Source organism: Lottia gigantea, assembly GCF_000327385.1.
Source record: "Lottia gigantea unplaced genomic scaffold LOTGIsca_71, whole genome shotgun sequence".
NCBI lineage: Eukaryota > Metazoa > Mollusca > Gastropoda > Lottiidae > Lottia > Lottia gigantea.
Window position 1 is genome coordinate 935,461 of NW_008710397.1, and position 21,752 is coordinate 957,212.

The following is a 21,752-nucleotide window of genomic DNA, read 5'->3' on the forward strand; positions in this document are numbered from 1 at the left end:
TAAAAACTCATCAAAATTTGTTGACAATAGAGGTGACAGTTTATGACAGAATTTTATTAAATAATGTGTGTTTGTTTAAATCAACAATATCTTGCACAAATTAGATTTTTGGTATCATTTGACACAGATAGGTGACTGCCCTTGATATACTGAAAATATATCAGGAAACTGGGCATATCTTGCCAGGCAAATACTTGCCAGAAAATTCAGTAGATGCATAGCCACACATCCAATACCATTAAATATTTCTACTGTGTTTCACTAGAGCTGGTAACCTTCATTTGAAGGACAAAAATGAAAAACTATTCAAGATGTCAGATCCTCACATTTCAATGATGAGAACCACATTGCTCCTTAAATAGATATTGATAAATATCCCTTACCTTTTTTCCTCAAAAATCTGTTTCTCCTCTTGCAGTTTCCAATACGACAGTGTTTTCTTTTTGGGGTCATTTTTCACCCGACTAACTTTCATGTTCTATGTGGTCATGTTTCCTTGGTTACCATTTACGAAAGATTGTCAAAATGGAGTCTCATTATTATACATGATAAATGTGTTTTGGGCTAGACACATATTGATATGCCTAATAAGTGTGTGTTTCATAATTCTCTGGACAATCACTGGTTGAATCAGCTCTATTTCAATTTGTTTTCTTTGTTTCAATTTAAAACCTTATAGAAGATGAATTTAGCTACCCATGTCACGTTTCAGAAGCGAATCTCAAAATGCGTCCTGCTTTAGTGGCAGCGCGTCCCTCCCTAGACTGGGGGTACAAATAGGGGACAGACAGACTGACTGAATTGATAGACAACTGTCAAGGTAGAATTGAAGCTTTCCCTGGAGGGTAAGAGAGTACTCCCCAAAGAAACCTTAAGATATTTTAGAAATAAAGTGGGGGTACAGGGTAAACCCGGAATGATGTCAATATTCCAACACTCTAACTGCTTGAACTACAGTCTGTTCTCAAAATAAGGGGACAACTGTCAAGACTGAATTCAAAATGTGAAGGCTTCTTGTTGCAAGCATCTCAAGAATATCTCCTGAGACAAATATTCCAAAAATTGAATTGAATTGGTGAATTTTTAACCATATTTATAATGAATAAAGTGGGAGTAAAATTGGTGGTCACAATCCCTTCCTGCCCCTTCTACTCCCACTGAAATAGGAATTTTTAACTAAGCTAATCAGTAATGATAGTGTTAATACCTAACCATCGAAATTGGAGTCTTCAAATTCATTTGCGTCAAGAATTATCGAGGTTTGAAATATAAAATAACGACTTGTCTAATTTTAGGGACCATATCGACTTTATCCAGCAATTTGCAAAAGGCAGGAATGCAGATATGATTATCCAGTTGATGATTGACCTGACTAAGCTCCCTTTTAGTGACTGATTTCTTAAGTCTTGTAATTTCAATTGAAATAAAAATATACTTATTATGAAAGTTATAGATGTATATATTAATAATTCAAAAAGTTTGTTTTGTATTGAGATTGGATGGAGAGAAAATATGGAAAAAAACATTAATGAAGTTTATTAACTATTCTATCAATCAATTAGCAGACTAATTGATCTAATTATAGACATGATCTACAGGTCCTGTCATCATGTGTCTATTTTAAGATTGATATGGTACTATTTTAGGATAAAGATCGTTAATTTTTCTTTCACAATGAAATAGCTCAGTCAGTTGACAATCATGTGCTATGGGTTCAAATCTCCATCAATGCTTTTGTGATTTTTCTGTTTTCTCACTTGCACTGCTATATATACCACAGTAGGCTGATATCACTGTGTTGTCTAATTCCCATCATTGTACACTGCCTGACATTATCTGTCTTTATTTAAAGATGAGTTCCCTTATTTTCTTTTATGAAAATGAAAATGCTAATACTTATATGAAAATGACTTGGAAAAATATCAGTTTGTCTCACATGTCCATAATTAATTCATAATTTAGCTAAATTAGAAGAGAATAACCAGCAAAATTCTAATGAGTGACTGATCAAGAAAGGTCAAAAAGTATTTTTTTTATTTATCCAGACTGTACATACATGGACATTTATGATTGGTTAAAACTCTTAATTACATGCAATCATTTACTTAACAATCATGGCTGACCCACAAAATCCATGATCATTGATCTTCCATGATGAATCATGATTTCACATTATAGACAACTGTTTGATAAAGCATTTTCATATACAAAGACGTAGTGCAATTCATGTAGAGGCAAAGTGATGTATGACATACATAAAAAAGACTCTTCTAAAGTTTGGTTGACATTTAAAAAAAACTGAGGCATTTATACCATTTGCTTATTTAACTTGATAGGTGTTAGTTAATAGTTTAATAATAGTTATTTCAATTTAGAAAAATAAAAACAGAACTTGAATCATGTCGTTTCTCAGAGTTTCACGCCTTGCACTCTTCAGACAACTGACCTACTTTCAGCCTGCATCCCAACTGAAGTTAGACAAGGAGAACTTATTCTCATGTCTACACTTTGAGACAGGTTCAGAATGTTTGTTTAAAGGGCATTAATGATGGAAAACTTCTCAGTTAGACCAAGTTTACATCGTTGGGTTTTATTTGTGTAGGCTTTAGCTCTGCTATCAATTGACCAGGCCATGTATTCTTAAAACGATCTTAGAGCTAGGATGTCCTAGGTTCTTATCTTTTAACATTGTCTCTAGGACATCCTAGCGCTAAGAGTATTTCGAGAATACATGGCCAGGATATTTTGTAGGCTAGTTATTATTTTTCAGTTTAAATTGCCGAATGTGCTTTGAGTTTATTTTTATTCGCCCACACGTAAGTATGGGCGTATATTGTGTTTGCCCCTGTCGGTCCGTCCGTCGTTCTGTCGGTCCATCCGTTCACATTTACCTCATTATCACTCTACAGGCTACAATTCTCTATTGATTCTTTTGATCTTTTGTATGTGTGTCAATATCATTATGAAGATGTGCACTATTGAATTTGGTGATGATCCAATGATTTTCTTCAGAGATATCGCATAAAACTCTGATTTCGCGTTCGTTTTTCTTTATTTTTTTGCCTTGTGCTCACTCCACAGGCTACGATTCTCCATACATTCTTTTGATCTTTTGTATGTGTGTCAATATCATTATGAAGATGTGCACTATTGAATTTGGTGATGATCCGCTGATTTTCTTGAGAGATATCACATAAAACTCTGATATCGCTTTTTTTCACTTTTTTGGCTCATGCTCACTCTACAGGCTACGAAATAGAGTTTGTTTTACAGTTCACATTTAGTTCTTTATCAAGCTGCTGGCGGGCGTATTCGCTTGCGAGACTTGCCACAAGCCTATGTTTATATATGTTGTATATTATGTATTTCAGTAATCTTAGTAGAAGTATTGGAGAAGCTGGTCTGATAGAACCTGAAACAGAAGCTTTATTAATAGAAAATGACGTTGATTTTAGTGATTTTAGTGAGGAGGTAACTGAAAGATTTTTTTATAGGGACAGGTTGACCATTCTTTTTGACCAATCATACTTTAGTAATAATGAGTAATAATGTTCACAGCTCACTGTCAAAATTTGAGCCTTCAAATCCCTGAAATTTTACAAACATTGGGCCTCAATTTAATCGAAATAAACAAAATTTGAAATATTTAGTGTGACTTATGGCCCTTGTTTTTACAAATGCATTCAATTTGTTTATCAGACCTTTGCATACCATCTTACCTTTTGTAATTAGTCCGTCCGTCCGTCAACATTTGCTTGTAAAATGCTCTAAAAACTAGATTTTTTGATGTAATCAAATGAAATTCGGTATGTGTATACATATTCATAAAACAAAGATTAAGCTCAAATTTGAGCTATTTTCGACCGTGAGAAGCAGAGTTATTGCCCTTGCCCCAAAATCTTGAATATTTACCATCCGCATGCCGTGGTGGGCGTATATGGCTGTGGCCCACTATCTTTTATTACAAATTTTACCTACTTATATAAAATATGGTTTCAGAGATACAAATAGGGACAGGCTGACTCAATGGGGGGGACAATGTCAAGGCTAATTTTAAAGTGCTGCAACTGTATCGGGCATCATAATCCCCAGCCTCTTGTCTGAGAGGATTCTCCCATAAAATTTTTAGCAATATTCAATTGATTTGGTGCATCCTCGACCCCTGGTTGATGCTTATGAATATAAATCTAATACCAAATCCAGTATAATCCTTATATTTTGATGTAGTGAAATCTATAACATATTTATGATCTGTTTCAGGCTATAAAATGTCTGCCAACAGTGCCATGGAAGATTCCTGAAAATGAATATAAGACAAGAAGAGATTTTCGTAAAGAGTGTGTTTTTACTATAGATCCTGCTACAGCTAGAGACTTAGATGATGCCGTTTCGTGTCGTTACCTTGGCAACGGTAGGTTATGAGGACTGTAGTTATTATATAATTAGGCATTTCCATCCCTTTTTTTAACCATTCACAGCAATTAATGAGGTTCAGAAATAAATAGTACAAATTTGACTTGAGCTTGTCTAATGCTGTTGATGTGTGTTTCAGATAAACAAGCCTCATCAGTTGAACAATTAGTTTTAAAAATGGAACTTAATTTTTATTTAAAAATATGAGCAAGATTTGAACGACATATAGAAGCGAGGAGCACATATAACAAAACACAGGACAATATTATGGAATATAACACATATGTGCCTAACCTTATTAAAGAAGTGTGTTATATTCCATAATTTTGTCTTGTGTTTTGTTATGTCTATGAGCAGATTAAGCAAATTCACAAATGTTAACTTTTATATATTACAGACACATATGAAGTTGGTGTACATATAGCAGATGTTAGTTATTTTGTGGATGCTAAAACAGAACTAGATACAGTGGCATCAGAGAGAGCTACTAGTGTTTACTTAACACAGAAGGTTGGTTTATCTTTTCATTCTTGTAAGTTGAACAGGTTATAAACATGTTACTGTAACTGAACAGGTCACACCTTTGTTACTGTATTTGAACAGCTTACACCACTTACTGTAATAGCATGTTACTGTAATTGAGCAGGTTTTAATCATGTTACTGTAATTGAACAGGTTATAAACATGTTTTTTGTAATTGAACAGGTTATAAACATGTTACTGTAACTGAACAGGTCACACCTTTGTTACTGTATTTGAACAGGTTACACCACTTACTGTAATAGCATGTCACTGTAATTGAACTGGTTGTAATCATGTTACTGTAATTGAACAGGTCACACCCTTGTTACTATAATTGAACAGGTTAAACCTCTGTTACTGTAATAGCATGTTACTGTAATTGAACAGGTTATAACTTTATTACTGTAATTGAACAGGTTATAACTTTATTACTGTAATTGAACAGGTTATAATTTTATTACTGTAATTGAACAGGTTATAACTTGTTACTGTAACTAAAAAGGTTACATCTCTGTAATTGTAATTGAACAGGCTAGAATTTTATTACTGTAATTGAACAAGTTATAACTTGTTGTCACTGTAACTGAAAAGGTTACACCCCTGTAACAGGCTATAACTTTATTACTGTAATTGAACAGGTTATGACTTGTTGTTACTGTAACTGAAAAGGTTAGACCTCTGTTAATGTAATTGAACAGGTTATAACTTGTTGTTACTGTAACTGAAAAGGTTACACCTCGTTACTGTAATTGAACAGATTATAACTTTATTACTGTAATTGAACAGGTTATAACTTGTTGTTACTGTAATTGAACAGGTTATAAACATGTTGCTGTAATTGAACAGGTTATAACTTTATTACTTTAATTGAACAGGTTATAACTTTCTTGCTGTAATTGAACAGGTTATAACTTGTTGTTATTGTAATTGAATGGGTTATAAACATGTTACTGTAATTGAACAGGTTATGACTTTATTACTTTAATTGAACAGGTTATAACTTTATTACTTATTGAACAGGTTATAAACATGTTACTGTAATTGAACAGGTTATGACTTTATTACTTTAATTGAACAGGTTATAACTTTATTACTTATTGAACAGGTTATAAACATGTTACTGTAATTGAACAGGTTATAACTTTATTACTGTAATTAAACAGGTTATAACTTTATTACTGTAATTAAACAGGTTATAACTTTATTACTTTAATTGAACAGGTATATGTTAGAACTTTCTGTATTATAATTCAACATTTTATACCTATTTTTTTTATTTTAACAGGTTATACCTATTTTTTTTTTTATTTTAACAGGTTATACCTATGTTACCAAGGTTACTATGTGAAGAATTATGTAGTTTAAACCCAGATAAAGATAGACTAACATTTTCTGTATGTTGGCATATCAACAGTCAAGGAGAGGTAGGTAGATGTTTGTTTTTATGACAGGTTTAAAAAAACACTGACCCAGTCATGCTTAATTCTGTCGTTGCCCAAATGATTTTTTTTTTCGCTTTCAAGAGCATTGACTATATTCATATATTATGTTCTTCGAAATATTCAGAACCTGAAACATGTTGTTATTCAGAGTTCACATTTCGAGATAAGTTCAGAACATTTGTTTAAAGAAGTGTGCTTTCGAGCATTTATGATGGAAAGCTTCTCAGTTAAACACAGGTTACATTGCTTGGTTTTATTTTGTAATTCTTTAGTAGTCAGTATTTATTGGTATATATTTCAGATATCTAAAGAATGGTTTGGTAGAAGTGTGATCAAGTCTTGTGTAAAACTCAGCTATAATCATGCACAGGTAAGTAATGCATGGTGGATTATTAAATCTTCGTTATTATGGTTTATAAATGGAAGTTTACAGTTTTATCAATAGTATTATTACTCAGAATAATCCTTATTTCATGGTTTAATAACAAAAAAAACCAACAAAAACTAAAAGTGCTAACAATCCGAACAGCAATACAAAACCAGAATCCATAACAGCATATTGGTTATACATTGGTAGCACTGGTAGCAGCTAATAAACTTTTCATCTGCCCGAAATATAACCTTCCATTAACTAGCTCAATGTGATTGACAATTGCTTGCTAACTTAGGACGAGATGACAAGTGTAGTGTCTCCCTTGGCAGATGAGTGGGACTGACATGGAGAAAGTTAAAAAGTCATTAAACCTAAGAGCCTGTGTGCTACAGGCTTTGCTTATTTAGAATCACTTGACATTAGGAGGGCCCTGCAGGCTGTGCACATTAAAGATTCCTTGACCGGTGGAAATTGAAAAAGGGCAGGCTAATTTCCCTCATTGTACCCTGCATGGCATTGCCGTCTTCATTAGCCCACATGGTTCAGAGGACATAGGACGTAAAACACCATTCATCTCATATTTTGACATTAGGAAATGTCACTGACCTGGATACATTTTTCTCGATGCACACTTCCTGGCATCACCTTCATTTGTCAGTTCAAATTGAAGCAGATAATAAAAAATTACTCAATTTCATAGCTGTCTTTGATTTGTTCAACATTTTAGGGTTTTATTGAGAATCCAGATAGAGAATGGAAAGAAGAAGAGTTACCTCCCATCTCTGAAGGTTTCACTGTAGAAGATATTAAATCTAGAACTCTTATTTTACATAAGGTAAGTTTCTACATCTGAGATATAGCTATCTTGGTTTTTCTTGGTATTGCTATTTTTCTATTCAACCCATCTTGATACTCTAGATATTGCTATCTTGATACTCTGGATATAGTTATCTTTATACTCTAGATATAGCTATCTTGGTACTCTAGATATTGCTATTTTGATACTCTGGATATAGCTATCTTTATACTCTAGATATAGCTATCTTGGTACTCTAGATATTGCTATTTTGATACTCTAGATATTGCTCTCTTGATACTGTAGATATTGCTATCTTGATACTCTAGATTGTGCTATCTTAGTACTCTAGATATTGATACTCTAGATATAGCTATCTTGATACTCTTGATTGTGATATCTTGGTACTCTAGATATTTGTTATCTTGATACTTTAGATATTGCTATCTTGGTACTTTAGATATTACTATCTTTATATTCTAGATATTGCTATCTTGCTATTCTAGAGATTGCTATCTTACTATTCTAGAGATTGCTATCTTGATACTCTAGATATTGCTATCTTTGTATTCTAGATATTGCTATCTTTGTATTCTAGATATTGCTATCTTTGCTATTCTAGAGATTGCTATCTTGATACTCTAGATATTGATATCTATGTATTCTAGATATTGCTATCTTTGTATTCTAGATATTGTTATCTTTGTATTCTAGAGATTGCTATCTTTGTATTCTAGATATTGCTATCTTGCTATTCTAGAGATTGCTATCTTTGTATTCTAGATATTGCTATCTTTGTATTCTAGATATCTTGCAACTCTTGAGATTTTTATCTTGATACTCCTTATTTTGCAATGTTGAATTTTCGTACGCTAGACATTTGCATCTTTGGAAAAATCCACAAAATTCAATGACCACCAAAAATAAATGATTTCACAGTAATTCTGACTATGATATTCCAATATACTTCACTAGATTGCCAAATGTCTACGTAAATACCGGTTTGATCAAGGTGCTCTACGGTTAGACCAGGTGAAATTACAGTTTAGCCTGGATGATGAAACAGGATTACCTAATGGTTATACTGTGTATGAACAGAGAGATAGTAATAGGTATGTATATATCTATATTAAATGGCAATATGAACTTATTTAAAGAGTATATTTTATAAAATTATATTTATATCATAGTCGTGAGGAAGGATAAAAAGCTAATTGTTAACAAAATTTGACAGACAGTTTGTATACGCCCACGTGAAATGGGGGGCATATATTGTTGTAACTCATATCCGTCCGTCCGTCTTATCCAGAATTTCTCGTAAACATTCTTGACTGTTTTGACGAAACTTGGTGTGAGTGTTGGTAGTCATCCAAGTATGAACGTTATTGAAAATCAGAAAAGTCGAAAAATAATTAGTATGAGTTATTGCCCTTGTTCTTGAAAACGTGTTAAATTTTTAGCCAGTAAACACTCTAGAAGGCCCAATTTTTGACAGATTTTGATGAAACTTGGTAAAATTATTCAGTATCGCCTCAAAAAGTTCAAAAGAAGTTTATGTCTGAAGGTTGAATATATCATACTGGTAATTGTAAATGTACTGCTAAATATTTTTATTTAAAATCAAAGCTGCCAGTGGGCGTATATTACCTTGCCTTGTAAGCTATCTGTAAAAATTTCATTACCGAATGAAGTCTAGAAAACCAGGGTTGCTCCTTCTACTGACATTTACTTCAAAAAATCTATTTTTTATTGAACATTGAAGATTTTAGTCACAATTCCAGTTTTTTTTTACATTGAGGCATTCTAAATTTTAAACTGATTTTTACTCCTTTTAATTATCCATTAACAATTTTTCAATAATTTTTATTTGATAAGTATTTGTTATAAGTTGCTGGTTTTATGAAAAGAAAGAAACAAACAACTATATTTTATAAGTATAACAACTTAGGTTCACAGTTAAGGATCCTTTATACCAGCTGGTCCTTGGTCAAACCTCTTGGCATTGATTATCCCTAACCATTTACAGCTGGGTCAACTGGAGGGATTTCTTCATAATCTATTTGAAAATGATAAAAAAATGTTTATTTTCAGATTAATAGAAGAATATATGTTGCTAGCCAACATGGCTGTAGCTCATAAAATAAACAGTAGTTTTCCTGAGAAAGCTATTTTAAGATGTCACCCAGCACCACAATCTAGAATGATTCAAGAATTGGTAATATTCTTTCTAGTCTTAAAGAGATTGTGAAGAGGTTGACTAAATTTTGTATGTGTATCAGGGACACCGATATCATCAATTTGCATCTTTTCAACTTTCAGTCTAGTTTCTGCAATTTCAAAAAACTAAAACTAAATGTTTGATGACGTCACTAATCAGGAAGGGCGCTAAATGATAAAGTATATTTTGAGATTAGTGACGTCATCAAACACTTAGCTCTAGTGGAATTGCAGGAACCACAGACATCTGATGGAAACTTGTAATAGTGCAAATCGATGCTATCAGTGTCCCCGATACACATGAAAAATTTAGAAAACATTTTAAAGCTATTATTTGATATATTCTTTCTGATATTTTTCTGGACTGTTATCTTTCATTCGAGATCTAGCGAAATTTATGAAAAAGATATGTTCAACTTTTTAACCAATCAAATGCTCTATAAATTAAAAGATTAACCAACACTTTGAATTGTTTTTTAGTCATCTACTTGTAAAGGTTCATTTATAACAGTAGATTTTCTTTGTCTATTTGCCATGAAGTTAACCTTGAAGAAGATATCCTAAGACCTAGATTGAATACAGTAACTCACAGAAAATATATGAAGCAAAATATCTGGAGCTGTAACATTGATTAGATTGAAAAGACATTCCTTGACTAATGTTACACTCTTTATCTACTGTCCTTGTCCATACCAGACATTTACCTTTCCAAAATGATCTAAATATAACGTGGTATTCTAGATATTACTATCTTGGTATTCCCTGGTACTCTAGATGTTGCTACCTTGATGCTCTAAATATGGCTATATTGATACTCTAGATGTTGCTATTATCGTATTCTTGGTACACTAAATATTGCTATGTTGATACTATTGCTATTTTGATATTTTAGATATTGCTATTTTGATATTGCTATCTTGATACTCTAGATATTGCTATTTCGATACTCTAGCTATATTGATTCTGTAGATATTGCTATTGTGATACTCTAGATATTGCTATTTTGATACTCTAGGTATTGCTATTTTGATATTGCTATCTTGATACTCTAGATATTGCTATCTTGATACAATTGCTATTTTGATACTTTAGATATTGCTATTTTGATATTGCTATCTTGATACACTAGATATTGTTATCTTGATACTCTAGATATAGCTATCTTGATACTCTAGATATTGCTATCTTCATACTCTAGATATTGCTATCTTGATACTCTAGATATTGCTATTTTGATATTGCTATCTTGATACACTAGATATTGCTATCTTGATACTCTAGATATAGCTATATTGATACTCTAGATATTGCTATCTTGATACTCTAGATATTGCTATCTTGATACACTAGATATTGCTATCTTGATACTCTAGATATTGCTATTTTGATATTGCTATCTTGATACACTAGATATTGCTATCTTGATACTCTAGATATAGCTATATTGATACTCTAGATATTGCTATCTTGATACACTAGATATTGCTATCTTGATACTCTAGATATTGCTATTTTGATATTGCTATCTTGATACAGTAGATATTGCTATCTTGATACTCTAGATATAGCTATATTGATACTCTAGATATTGCTATCTTGATACTCTAGATATAGCTATCTTGATACTCTAGATATTGCTATCTTGATACTCTAGATTGTGCTATCTTGATACTCTAGATATTGCTATCTTGATACTCTAGATATAGCTATATTGATACTCTAGATATTGCTATCTTGATACTCTAGATTGTGCTATCTTGATACTCTAGATATTGCTATTTTGATATTGCTATCTTGATACACTAGATATTGCTATCTTGATACTCTAGATATAGCTATATTGATACTCTAGATATTGCTATCTTGATACTCTAGATATTGCTATCTTGATACACTAGATATTGCTATCTTGATACTCTAGATATTGCTATTTTGATACTCTAGATATTGCTCTCTTGATACTGTAGATATTGCTATCTTGATACACTAGATATTGCTATCTTGATACTCTAGATATTGCTATTTTGATATTGCTATCTTGATACACCAGATATTGCTATCTTGATACTCTAGATATAGCTATATTGATACTCTAGATATTGCTATTTTGATACTCTAGATTGTACTATCTTGATACTCTAGATATTGCTATCTTGATACTCTAGATTGTGCTATCTTGATACTCTAGATATTGCTATCTTGATACTCTAGATATTGCTATCTTGATACTCTAGATATTGCTCTCTTGATACTCTAGATATAGCTATATTGATACTCTAGATATTGCTATCTTGATACTCTAGATATTGCTATCTTGATACTCTAGATATTGCTATCTTGATACTCTAGATATTGCTATCCATACCAATTTACAGTTATATTTATTGAGAGAAAATATGTTTTCTACAGGTTTACCTAACTTGACAAATATTTTGTATTTAATTGTCTTGATTTGATTGTATTTTTGTAAGAACTCACATTGTTGTTAATGGTTTATTGTAGAAAGATACTTGTCAAGAATTAGGAATTGATATGGATGTATCATCTTCACAAGCTATTCATGTAAGTTTCATTAAGTTTTTAAGTTTAAACATGTTTGGAGGTTCTTTTGTTCTGGGCTATCAATACTTCTTTAAAAATCTGTAAAGTAAGTGTCCCCTATATACACATGAACAATTTTAGAAAACCTCTTTAGAATCCCTTTAAGATCATTTATTTATTTGTCTCTTTACAGCAATCTATAATGAGATATGTAGGTAATGATGAATATACTACAGCTAGGATGCAAGTTTTAGTGGCCATGTGTTCTAAACCAATGCAAGTAAGTATTAAAATATTTATATAAAATATTACTTATTACTGTATTTAATGAAAATGAAACAGGGATTGAAAAATTAAATTCATAATTTGACTTTAGGGGAGGAAGTGTGAAAAAAAGAAGAAAATCAGATGTTTTAATAAAAAGTGTTATGAAATTTTTACAAAAAATTGATCAATCTGTATACAGAAGAAAGAATTTAAATACAAATCTTGCAAATTTCAAAGATGGGGCAAACCCCCTCTTTCACAATTATGTTAAAGGGATTGTAAAGAGGTTTTTTAGGGTAAATAATCACAAAATATGCTTTATCTTATAAATTACTACAATTAGTGATGTCATCAAACACTTAAATTAAGTGGAATTGCAGGAACCACAGATGTCTGATTGAAAATTGAATGGTGCAAATTGATGCTATCAGTGTACCAGATACACATAAAAAATTTAGAAAAAACCTCTTTACAATCCCTTTAGCAGTAGTTTTTTTTTCTGTTAATTTTAGATTGCCAAATATTTCTGTGCTGGAATGTATAAAGATGAAGAAGATTACCGGCATTATGCCTTAAACGTACCATTATATACCCACTTTACATCACCTATTAGACGTTATCCTGATATACTTGTACATAGATTACTAGCTGCTTCACTAGGTATGTTATAACTATATACTAGTATATAGATTACTAGCTGCTTCACTAGGTATGTTATAACTATATACTAGTATATAGATTACTAGCTGCTTCACTAGGTATGTTATAACTATATACTTGTACATAGATTACTAGCTGCTTCACTAGGTATGGTATAACTATATACTTGTATATAGATTACTAGCTACTTCACTAGGTATGTTATACCTGTATACTTGTACATAGATTACTAGCTGCCTCACTAGGTATGTTATAACATGTTATATACTAGTACATAGATTACTAGCTGCTTCACTAGGTATGTTATAACTATATACTTGTACATAGATTACTAGCTGCCTCACTAGGTATGTTATAACTATACTTGTACATAGATTAGATATTAGACGTTATCCTGATATACTTGTACATAGATTACTAGCTGCTTCACTAGGTATGTTATAACTATATACTAGTATATAGATTACTAGCTGCTTCACTAGGTATGTTATAACTATATACTTGTACATAGATTACTAGCTGCTTTACTAGGTATGTTATAACTATATACTTGTACATAGATTACTAGCTGCCTCACTAGGTATGTTATAACATATTATATACTAGTACATAGATTACTAGCTGCCTCATTAGGTATGTTATAACATGTTATATACTTGTACATAGATTACTAGCTGCTTCTAGGTATGTTATAACAATATACTAGTACATAGATTACTTGCTACTTCACTAGGTATGTTATAACTATATACTTGTACATTAATTACTAGCTGCTTCACTAGGCATGTTATAACTATATATTTGTACATAGATTACTAGCTGCCTCAGTGGGTATGTTATAACCATATACTAGTACATAGATTACTAGCTGCCTCACTAGATATGTTATAACTATATATTTGTACATAGATTACTAACTGCTTCACTAGGTATGTTATAACAATATACATGTACTAGTACATAGATTACTAGCTGCTTCACGAGGTATGTTATAACTATATATAATATACACAGTATACTGAAAACTATTGCCTCTGTAACAGCAGTTGTTCCCTAATAATAGCCCTTTTCACTTGGTAACAGTAGTATTTGCCCTGACAAAATTTCCCTCATTGCTCAATGCATCTTTATTAGTTCAAAGTCAATTTCATTTGATAGATTACTGTGAACCACTGAGTACAGACAAAGAAGATCTGCAGAAAATAGCCAGTCATTGTAATGATAAAAAGACCAATGCTAAAACCTGTTCAGAAACCAGTAATGACATCTTTTTTGCTGTTTTTGTCAAGGTGAGTCCTAATAGTTCATATATTTATGAAATTATTTTGTTTAAAAATGAGAATTGTGCTACGTAAATGATTAGTAATGAGATTCTTTGTTTCTAATTTTTCCCTGAGTAGGTGAACTTTTGTCTATGATCTGAGAACATTTTTCTTTGATTTGAGTTCATCCTATGGTGATCACAAAAACACAAGTTTCGTCAAAATCTGTCAAGATTTGTGCCTTCTGTTATATTATCTTTCCTGGAAGCTATCTCTTTAATTTAATTTTTGAATGTTTTTTAGGAGGCAGGTCCGTTTGAAGAGAAAGGAATGGTAATGGCAGTATTAGACAGAGCTTTTGATGTGTTTATATTAAAACTAGGTGTAGTTAAACGTGTCTATTGTGATGTAAGTAACTATCAGAAACTCCAACTACAAATTGATCAAAGAAAATACTTTGGTAACTAACCTCCATTCAGAAACTTCCTAGATCAAAATATCAAGAAAAGTCAAATCTCTTGATACAATATTCACAAAAGCAATTTTAAGTGACACAAATGTTGCCCATGTTATAGAGGGTGAAAGCACAGGCCATGGCTTCAGAATTTTTCTTACTTGAGGAGTATTTAGACCCATGGCAAGGTTAATATGTTTAAGATACAGATAATGGACCAATAGTACCTTAGTGTCAGAAACAGGAATTAATTTAGATAAGCCAATCAGTTATAGCGTTCATAGCTTACCGTCGAAATTTAAACCTTCAAATCAATGTGTGTCCAGTATTATCAGCGTTTGAAAGTTAAAAAGATGAGTCGTCTTTTCTTGAGACACTAAAGATATCTATAGAAATAGGAAAAGACATTCCTAGTTTGAGATATATTTGAAGGAATTAAACAATTTATGTACATTTCTAGTATTTCTGAAGACTATTTACATATTTATTCATGACTTAAATCAACCCCCCTAAAATGGCACATCTGTTCCTTTAAGGTAGAGCTCAAGTGAAATTTTGAGTGACTTTAAGTGAAAAGTCAAGCTGTCTAAAATAACAACATAAATTATTAAAGATCCCACAAGATCCAAGATAGCATCTTCAGTAGGGACTGAAATGATCCAGTTATCTGAGATAAACCTCATAAATCAATTTGTTTTGATATTTCTATATATCCCTCTGTAATTTATACATAAAGCAATATTTTAACACTAGTTATATTTTAACAATAGTTATATTCGTTAGTGTTTTTAAATTTTCAGAAATTAGAAATAAAAGACAAAGCATTTGATAAAGGTTCAAAAGTGCCAAAGTTAACATTAACTTGGCCATCAACAGAAGAAAATCCAGAAGAAAGCCAGCAAGAAATAACATTATTTACATTAGTTGATTGTGTATTAAAAGCGGATAATGAACCTCTGAAATGGACTGTAAGTTTTAAGTTTTAATAGAATCTTACGTGGTTCTGTTGGTCAGAGCATATTTGTTTCAACCCAATCAGATTTAATTAGGCTTGATACGTATTTGATTCACACCCTAATCAAATCAGGTTAAGCTAATCGACGTATTTGTTTTAACTCTAATTCAAATCGATTAGCCTAATCGACCAACCCTACTTGCGAGGTGGTTTTTTCTAATCGGTTTATGTATACTGAAATGCAAAAGACAGGTCACTTTTGAAATAACTAATAAATGCCTATGCCCTTATACCTTTTTTTGCCGTAAAGCCATACAATTTCTTGACAGCATCAAATTATCTGAAAGTGAAGTCATCGCACAATTAATGAACTTTTTATCACTACTGGGGAACCTCTAGCATCTTCTTGGAGTGCTACCGTAAACAGTATGTCATCCAGATAGAAAATGCAGTGCCAGAGGACGAGAAAACTTGCCATTTTTATGTTAATAACTTCTTCCTTGTTGAGGAAGATGTGACATGAAGGTCACATATTGACAATTTGTCATTCATAATGTCTAGTGAGATGAAAATTATTACTCTTTTCATTGTTATTTTTGACAGTAACAAAACTGATTGTTATCATTTCAAGTTGTTAAACCTATAAATTTGTTATTTTGTCTTACAAGGTCAAAAGATCATGATCTCAGCTTTGATACTTTGTAGATAATCCTGAAATGAAAAGAGTTATCGTTTATTTTTTGGACCGCCTTATATTTGTAGTCAAATTTTTGCAGATTATTCCAATATTTGTTTTTCTTTTAGGCTTATATTAAAAGAGGTAAAGATTGAGACAGTTGGTTATAGTGGTGGTAGACACAAATTGACTGGTGTGAAATTTTATTGATTGTAAGATAGTTCAGATTTATTTTAAGTTTAATTGATTGTTAAAAGGAATATAAAAAGATTGTGGATTAAAGTACAGGGATATTGGGATAACAGTATGAAAGTACAAGGATTACAGGCTTAAAGTACAAGGATAACAGGCTTAAAGTACAAGGATTACAGGCTTAAAATACAAGGATTACAGGCTTAAAGTACAAGGATTACAGGCTTAAAATACAAGGATTATGGGCTTAAAATACAAGGATAACAGGATTAAAGTACAAGGATAACAGGATTAAAGTACAAGGATTACAGGCTTAAAGTACAAGGATTAGGGGCTTAAAATACAAGGATAACAGGATTCAAGTACAAGGATAACAGGATTCAAGTACAAGGATTACAGGATTAAATAGTCCAAAGCATCTGCCTGATAGCTAATTTGAAAGTTGTAGACTGGTGTAGAATGAGCAAAACTAGACCATGTTTTGTGGATTATACACAAGCATTATGTGGTAAAAGTACAAGAATGATAGGATTAAAGTACAAGAATTATGTGGTGAAAGTACAAAAAATAACATAAGTACCAGAATTAGGGTTTATCTGAATTAACTAACCCTGGTGGATTGATTTTTATTATTTTTATTTATGTTCTTCAATATATCCAGCCATCTCTAATATCATTAAGACCCAATAACTCTTTATAATTTTGGGCATTAAAATGCATTCAGTAAATGGGCATCCCAGATTTGTTGGGGTCATCATTATTAAGGGAGAGAGTGTGTGTACAAGCATTTAAGAGAGAGTTCATTGTTTTAAGTATTTCTTAACTCTTTAAGTGTATTAGAAACACTGATAGCATCAATTTGCACCATTCCATTTGCATTTGCAGACGTCAGACACATCTGTGCTTCTATATGCTTCATTTTCAGGAACTACAGACATCTATTTGAAAATTTGAATGATGCGAATAATAGTCATAAATTTTTGATACACATTATATGTTTATAAACATTCTTACAATCAACTTAATGCTAAGCTGAAATTTTTTTTTAAATCCATTATTTTCAAATGAATTTTATGAAACAAAACTTTACTCCTTTTTGACATCACTGAAAAAAGAATGATTTTAAAATGTTAACCAAAATGGAGAAATCTGTGTACAAAAGGAGAAATAATTTGTTCACTATTTTTTTTTTTTAATCTGGGCATTCCCCTTTAAGAGTTGTTTATTTCTCACTTTGAAACTCAAATGAATGTAACTGTCAATGTTTTTGTTAAATTGCTTGAGAACTATACTTTCAAGTTTTAATTCTGAAAAGCGTTATGCATACATGTATATCTGATTATCACAAGCCAATAAACTTGACATCATCAGTAATAACTACACATGATAATTGTAATCTAAATATACTTATACTTTGACTGCAATAGCCACCTTTCTTTCATCACAGAGTGAAGTGATTTGATAGGATTGTACACTAATGAATACTGCCAATCAGAACCCTCGACAATCGCCAATCAAAACCCTCGACAGATTGTCTGTTAATGAAAATCCATAATGTTAATGGTCTCTCTGTCAAAGCCTGTATTTCGCTGATGTACAATCCAATCAAATTGCTGTATTCCATGCAAGAAAGGAAGATTGCAGTCAAGGTATCAGACGAAGTTTGAAAGCATTTATAAGTTTGTGTTCTGCCATTTAAAAATATCTGAATGTGCTACTTTTTTAATGTGCTGTCGGATTTGTCTATTTTAAAAAAAATTTTAACCAAGAAAGAAACAAAAATTTACAAAAAAATATATGAAAGAAGAAAAAAAAAAATGTGATGGAAAATGTAAAAAAAATTAAATAAATCATTTCTTTATGTACTTGTATTTTATAAGTGAAGGTTGGAAAGAAACTTTATTACAATCTTCACCAGGACAATGAGATATTATACATTTTTGGGGAGTAATTAGGGTGTATTAATTCATAATAGATAATTACCCTGGCCAGTTGTATAATAATGGGCAAACAATGTCTAAATCTTAAGGAACTCCGTCTTATACCTTGAGAAGAGAAAGTTGGTGTAGGTGTTGAGGTCAGCCCCCTGAAAAAATTCAACAACCGACAAACAACTAAATACCATACCCCCATTGACCCTCCGGATTACTTGCCCCTTCAACAAAGTCTGGCTACGGGCCTGGATGAGGTGATACTCCTGATACCAACTGTTGGTCTCCACTCTTCTTCTTCGTGAGAATCCAACCCCTACCCCCGACGATTTTAGTAAGTTCCTGTTTTCCCCAAACAACACTACCGAAATAACCATTACATATATTCAAATATACTTCAGAATGCATTATTTCAAGGTCAATTTTCTTTTTAAAAGGCGGAAGACTGCACGCTTGTGGCTTTTGAATGGTTCCTCCGGATATATTACTTTACTTGCCCCTCAGAACAATCAAGTCTGGCTACGGTTGTTCTCATCTATTTTTCATATAATGACCCAATTAAATGACGCATGTCAAACCTATCTATTATGTAATGCGACAATTTGATAACGAAAATTCCAGTTTACCTAGAAAATTTTATCAGAAATACAAAATATTTGTTCTGTGATAATAGGACAGAGCGGGTCAGAAGTTGAAATAAGATGGCCGCGAGATTCATCTTAATTTTATGGTGTATGCATTTATTAAAATTTGTAGGTAAGATTTCCAATTATTGGCATATTTTGTTTTTGTACTTTTCTTTCTTACTTTGATATATTGTAGAAAATTCAAATCCCTGTGCTTCCAGGCAGCCGTTAAAACATGGGTCGTTCATTGGTAGCAGTGGGGTTTCTACTCTAAGGGTCACATAATTTCTTCCCTAAGTTAAATGGTAGAGAATTTGAAATTAGACCAAAGTCGAAACGCCACCGGTGCAGTATGAGTACAGGAAAGCGTGTGCATTTGACTCGTAGAAAAATTGTTCAGACCCCCACTTTAGTTTTCATATCAAAAAATGATTTTTATGCTTGTAAGTTCCAAAATGTTTGTAAGAATGCATCTGCCACTGTATGCTATATACTTTTCATTCTATCATTTCTTCAGATTGTATAGATTTATCACAATGTGATGGTATATTACAAGAATCGGAACCGGTGTTTAAACACGGTGAATATTGCTATATGTTTGATACAGATCAATTGTACTGGGACCAGGCACAAGCTGCTTGTCGTAGTAGGGGAGGTAACCTCATACAGCTTCTCGACTCCCAGACCCAACGCTTCACAATGTCCACTGCTCACAGTATTGGATGGGGAAGAAAAGTGATATGGATTGGTGCCTCTGATAGAGTTAGAGAAGGTAACTGGGTCTGGGTTAATGGTAAGTTTTCGAACTTCTTCAATGTAAAGAATAAAAATTGCGCTGTAAAAAGTCGGAACGAGCAATAACTTCAAATAGGTCGTTTTGAGAAAACGCATTTTAGTTAAACAGCATAACATAAAGTATTTCTATATGACTCTACAATTGATGTATTGAGCTCTATTTTAACAGTGGTATTTCTATATCTCTCTACAATTGATGTATTGAGTACTATTTTAACAGTGGTATTTCTATATCGCTCTACAATTGATGTATTGAGCACTATTTTAACAGTGGTATTTCTATATCTCTCTACAATTGATGTATTGAGTACTATTTTAACAGTAGTATTTCTATATGACTCTACAATTGATGTATTGAGCTCTATTTTAACAGTGGTATTTCTATATCTCTCTACAATTGATGTAATGAGCACTATTTTAACAGTGGTATTTCTATATCTCTCTACAATTGATGTAATGAGCACTATTTTAACAGTGGTATTTCTATATGACTCTACAATTGATGTATTGAGCTCTATTTTAACAGTGGTATTTCTATATCTCTCTACAATTGATGTAATGAGCACTATTTTAACAGTGGTATTTCTATATGACTCTACAATTGATGTATTGAGCACTATTTTAACAGTGGTATTTCTATATCACTCTACAATTGATGTATTGAGCACTATTTTAACAGTGGTATTTCTATATCACTCTACAATTGATGTATTGAGTACTATTTTAACAGTGGTATTTCTATATCATTCTACAACTGATGTTTTGAGCACTATTTCAACAATAGTATTTCTATATCACTCTACAATTGATGTATTGAACACTATTTTAACAGTGGTATTTCTATATCACTCTACAATTGATGTACTGAGTACTATTATAACAGTAGTATTTCTATATCACTCTACAATTGATGTATTGAGTACTATTTTAACAGTGGTATTTCTATAAGACTCTATATACAATTGATGTATTGAGCTCTATTTTAACAGTGGTATTTCTATATCACTCTACAATTGATGTTTTGAGCACTATTTTAACAGTGGTATTTCTATATCACTCTACAATTGATGTATTGAGCACTATTTTAACAGTGGTATTTCTATATCACTCTACAATTGATGTATTGAGTACTATTTTAACAGTGGTATTTCTATATCATTCTACAATTGATGTATTGAGTACTATTTTAACAGTGGTATTTCTATATCATTCTACAATTGATGTTTTGAGCACTATTTTAACAGTGGTATTTCTATATCACTCTACAATTGATGTATTGAGCACTATTTTAACAGTGGTATTTCTATATCACTCTACAATTGATGTTTTGAGCACTATTTCAACAATAGTATTTCTATAAGACTCTATATACAATTGATGTATTGAACACTATTTTAACAGTGGTATTTCTATATCACTCTACAATTGATGTATTGAGTACTATTATAACAGTAGTATTTCTATATCACTCTACAATTGATGTATTGAGTACTATTTTAACAGTGGTATTTCTATATCATTCTACAATTGATGTTTTGAGTACTATTTTAACAGTGGTATTTCTATATCACTCTACAATTGATGTTTTGAGTACTATTTTAACAGTGGTATTTCTATATCACTCTACCAA

General features: G+C 31.8%; 2 protein-coding genes across 2 annotated transcripts in view; both read left to right on the forward strand.

Annotated features, from left to right (window-relative positions):
- Nucleotides 1-16,891, forward strand: part of LOTGIDRAFT_235866 (hypothetical protein) — a gene marked incomplete at its 5' end in the record, with an annotated part of 28,514 nt that extends 11,623 nt beyond the window's left edge. Inside the window, 15 exons of the mRNA XM_009065877.1 lie at nucleotides 3,372-3,471; nucleotides 4,261-4,411; nucleotides 4,811-4,923; nucleotides 6,252-6,359; nucleotides 6,679-6,747; nucleotides 7,478-7,585; nucleotides 8,522-8,658; nucleotides 9,638-9,761; nucleotides 12,266-12,325; nucleotides 12,498-12,584; nucleotides 13,084-13,231; nucleotides 14,390-14,520; nucleotides 14,797-14,901; nucleotides 15,748-15,915; nucleotides 16,707-16,891. Coding sequence (XP_009064125.1) covers nucleotides 3,372-3,471; nucleotides 4,261-4,411; nucleotides 4,811-4,923; nucleotides 6,252-6,359; nucleotides 6,679-6,747; nucleotides 7,478-7,585; nucleotides 8,522-8,658; nucleotides 9,638-9,761; nucleotides 12,266-12,325; nucleotides 12,498-12,584; nucleotides 13,084-13,231; nucleotides 14,390-14,520; nucleotides 14,797-14,901; nucleotides 15,748-15,915; nucleotides 16,707-16,733 — 1,636 coding nt within the window. The 3' untranslated portion in view covers nucleotides 16,734-16,891. The remainder of the gene's footprint in view (nucleotides 1-3,371; nucleotides 3,472-4,260; nucleotides 4,412-4,810; nucleotides 4,924-6,251; nucleotides 6,360-6,678; nucleotides 6,748-7,477; nucleotides 7,586-8,521; nucleotides 8,659-9,637; nucleotides 9,762-12,265; nucleotides 12,326-12,497; nucleotides 12,585-13,083; nucleotides 13,232-14,389; nucleotides 14,521-14,796; nucleotides 14,902-15,747; nucleotides 15,916-16,706) is intronic.
- Nucleotides 16,892-19,396: 2,505 nt separating this feature from the next.
- Nucleotides 19,397-21,752, forward strand: part of LOTGIDRAFT_235867 (hypothetical protein) — a gene marked incomplete at its 3' end in the record, with an annotated part of 9,530 nt that continues 7,174 nt past the window's right edge. The window contains exons 1-2 of the mRNA XM_009065878.1: nucleotides 19,397-19,457; nucleotides 19,845-20,120. Coding sequence (XP_009064126.1) covers nucleotides 19,403-19,457; nucleotides 19,845-20,120 — 331 coding nt within the window. The 5' untranslated portion in view covers nucleotides 19,397-19,402. The remainder of the gene's footprint in view (nucleotides 19,458-19,844; nucleotides 20,121-21,752) is intronic.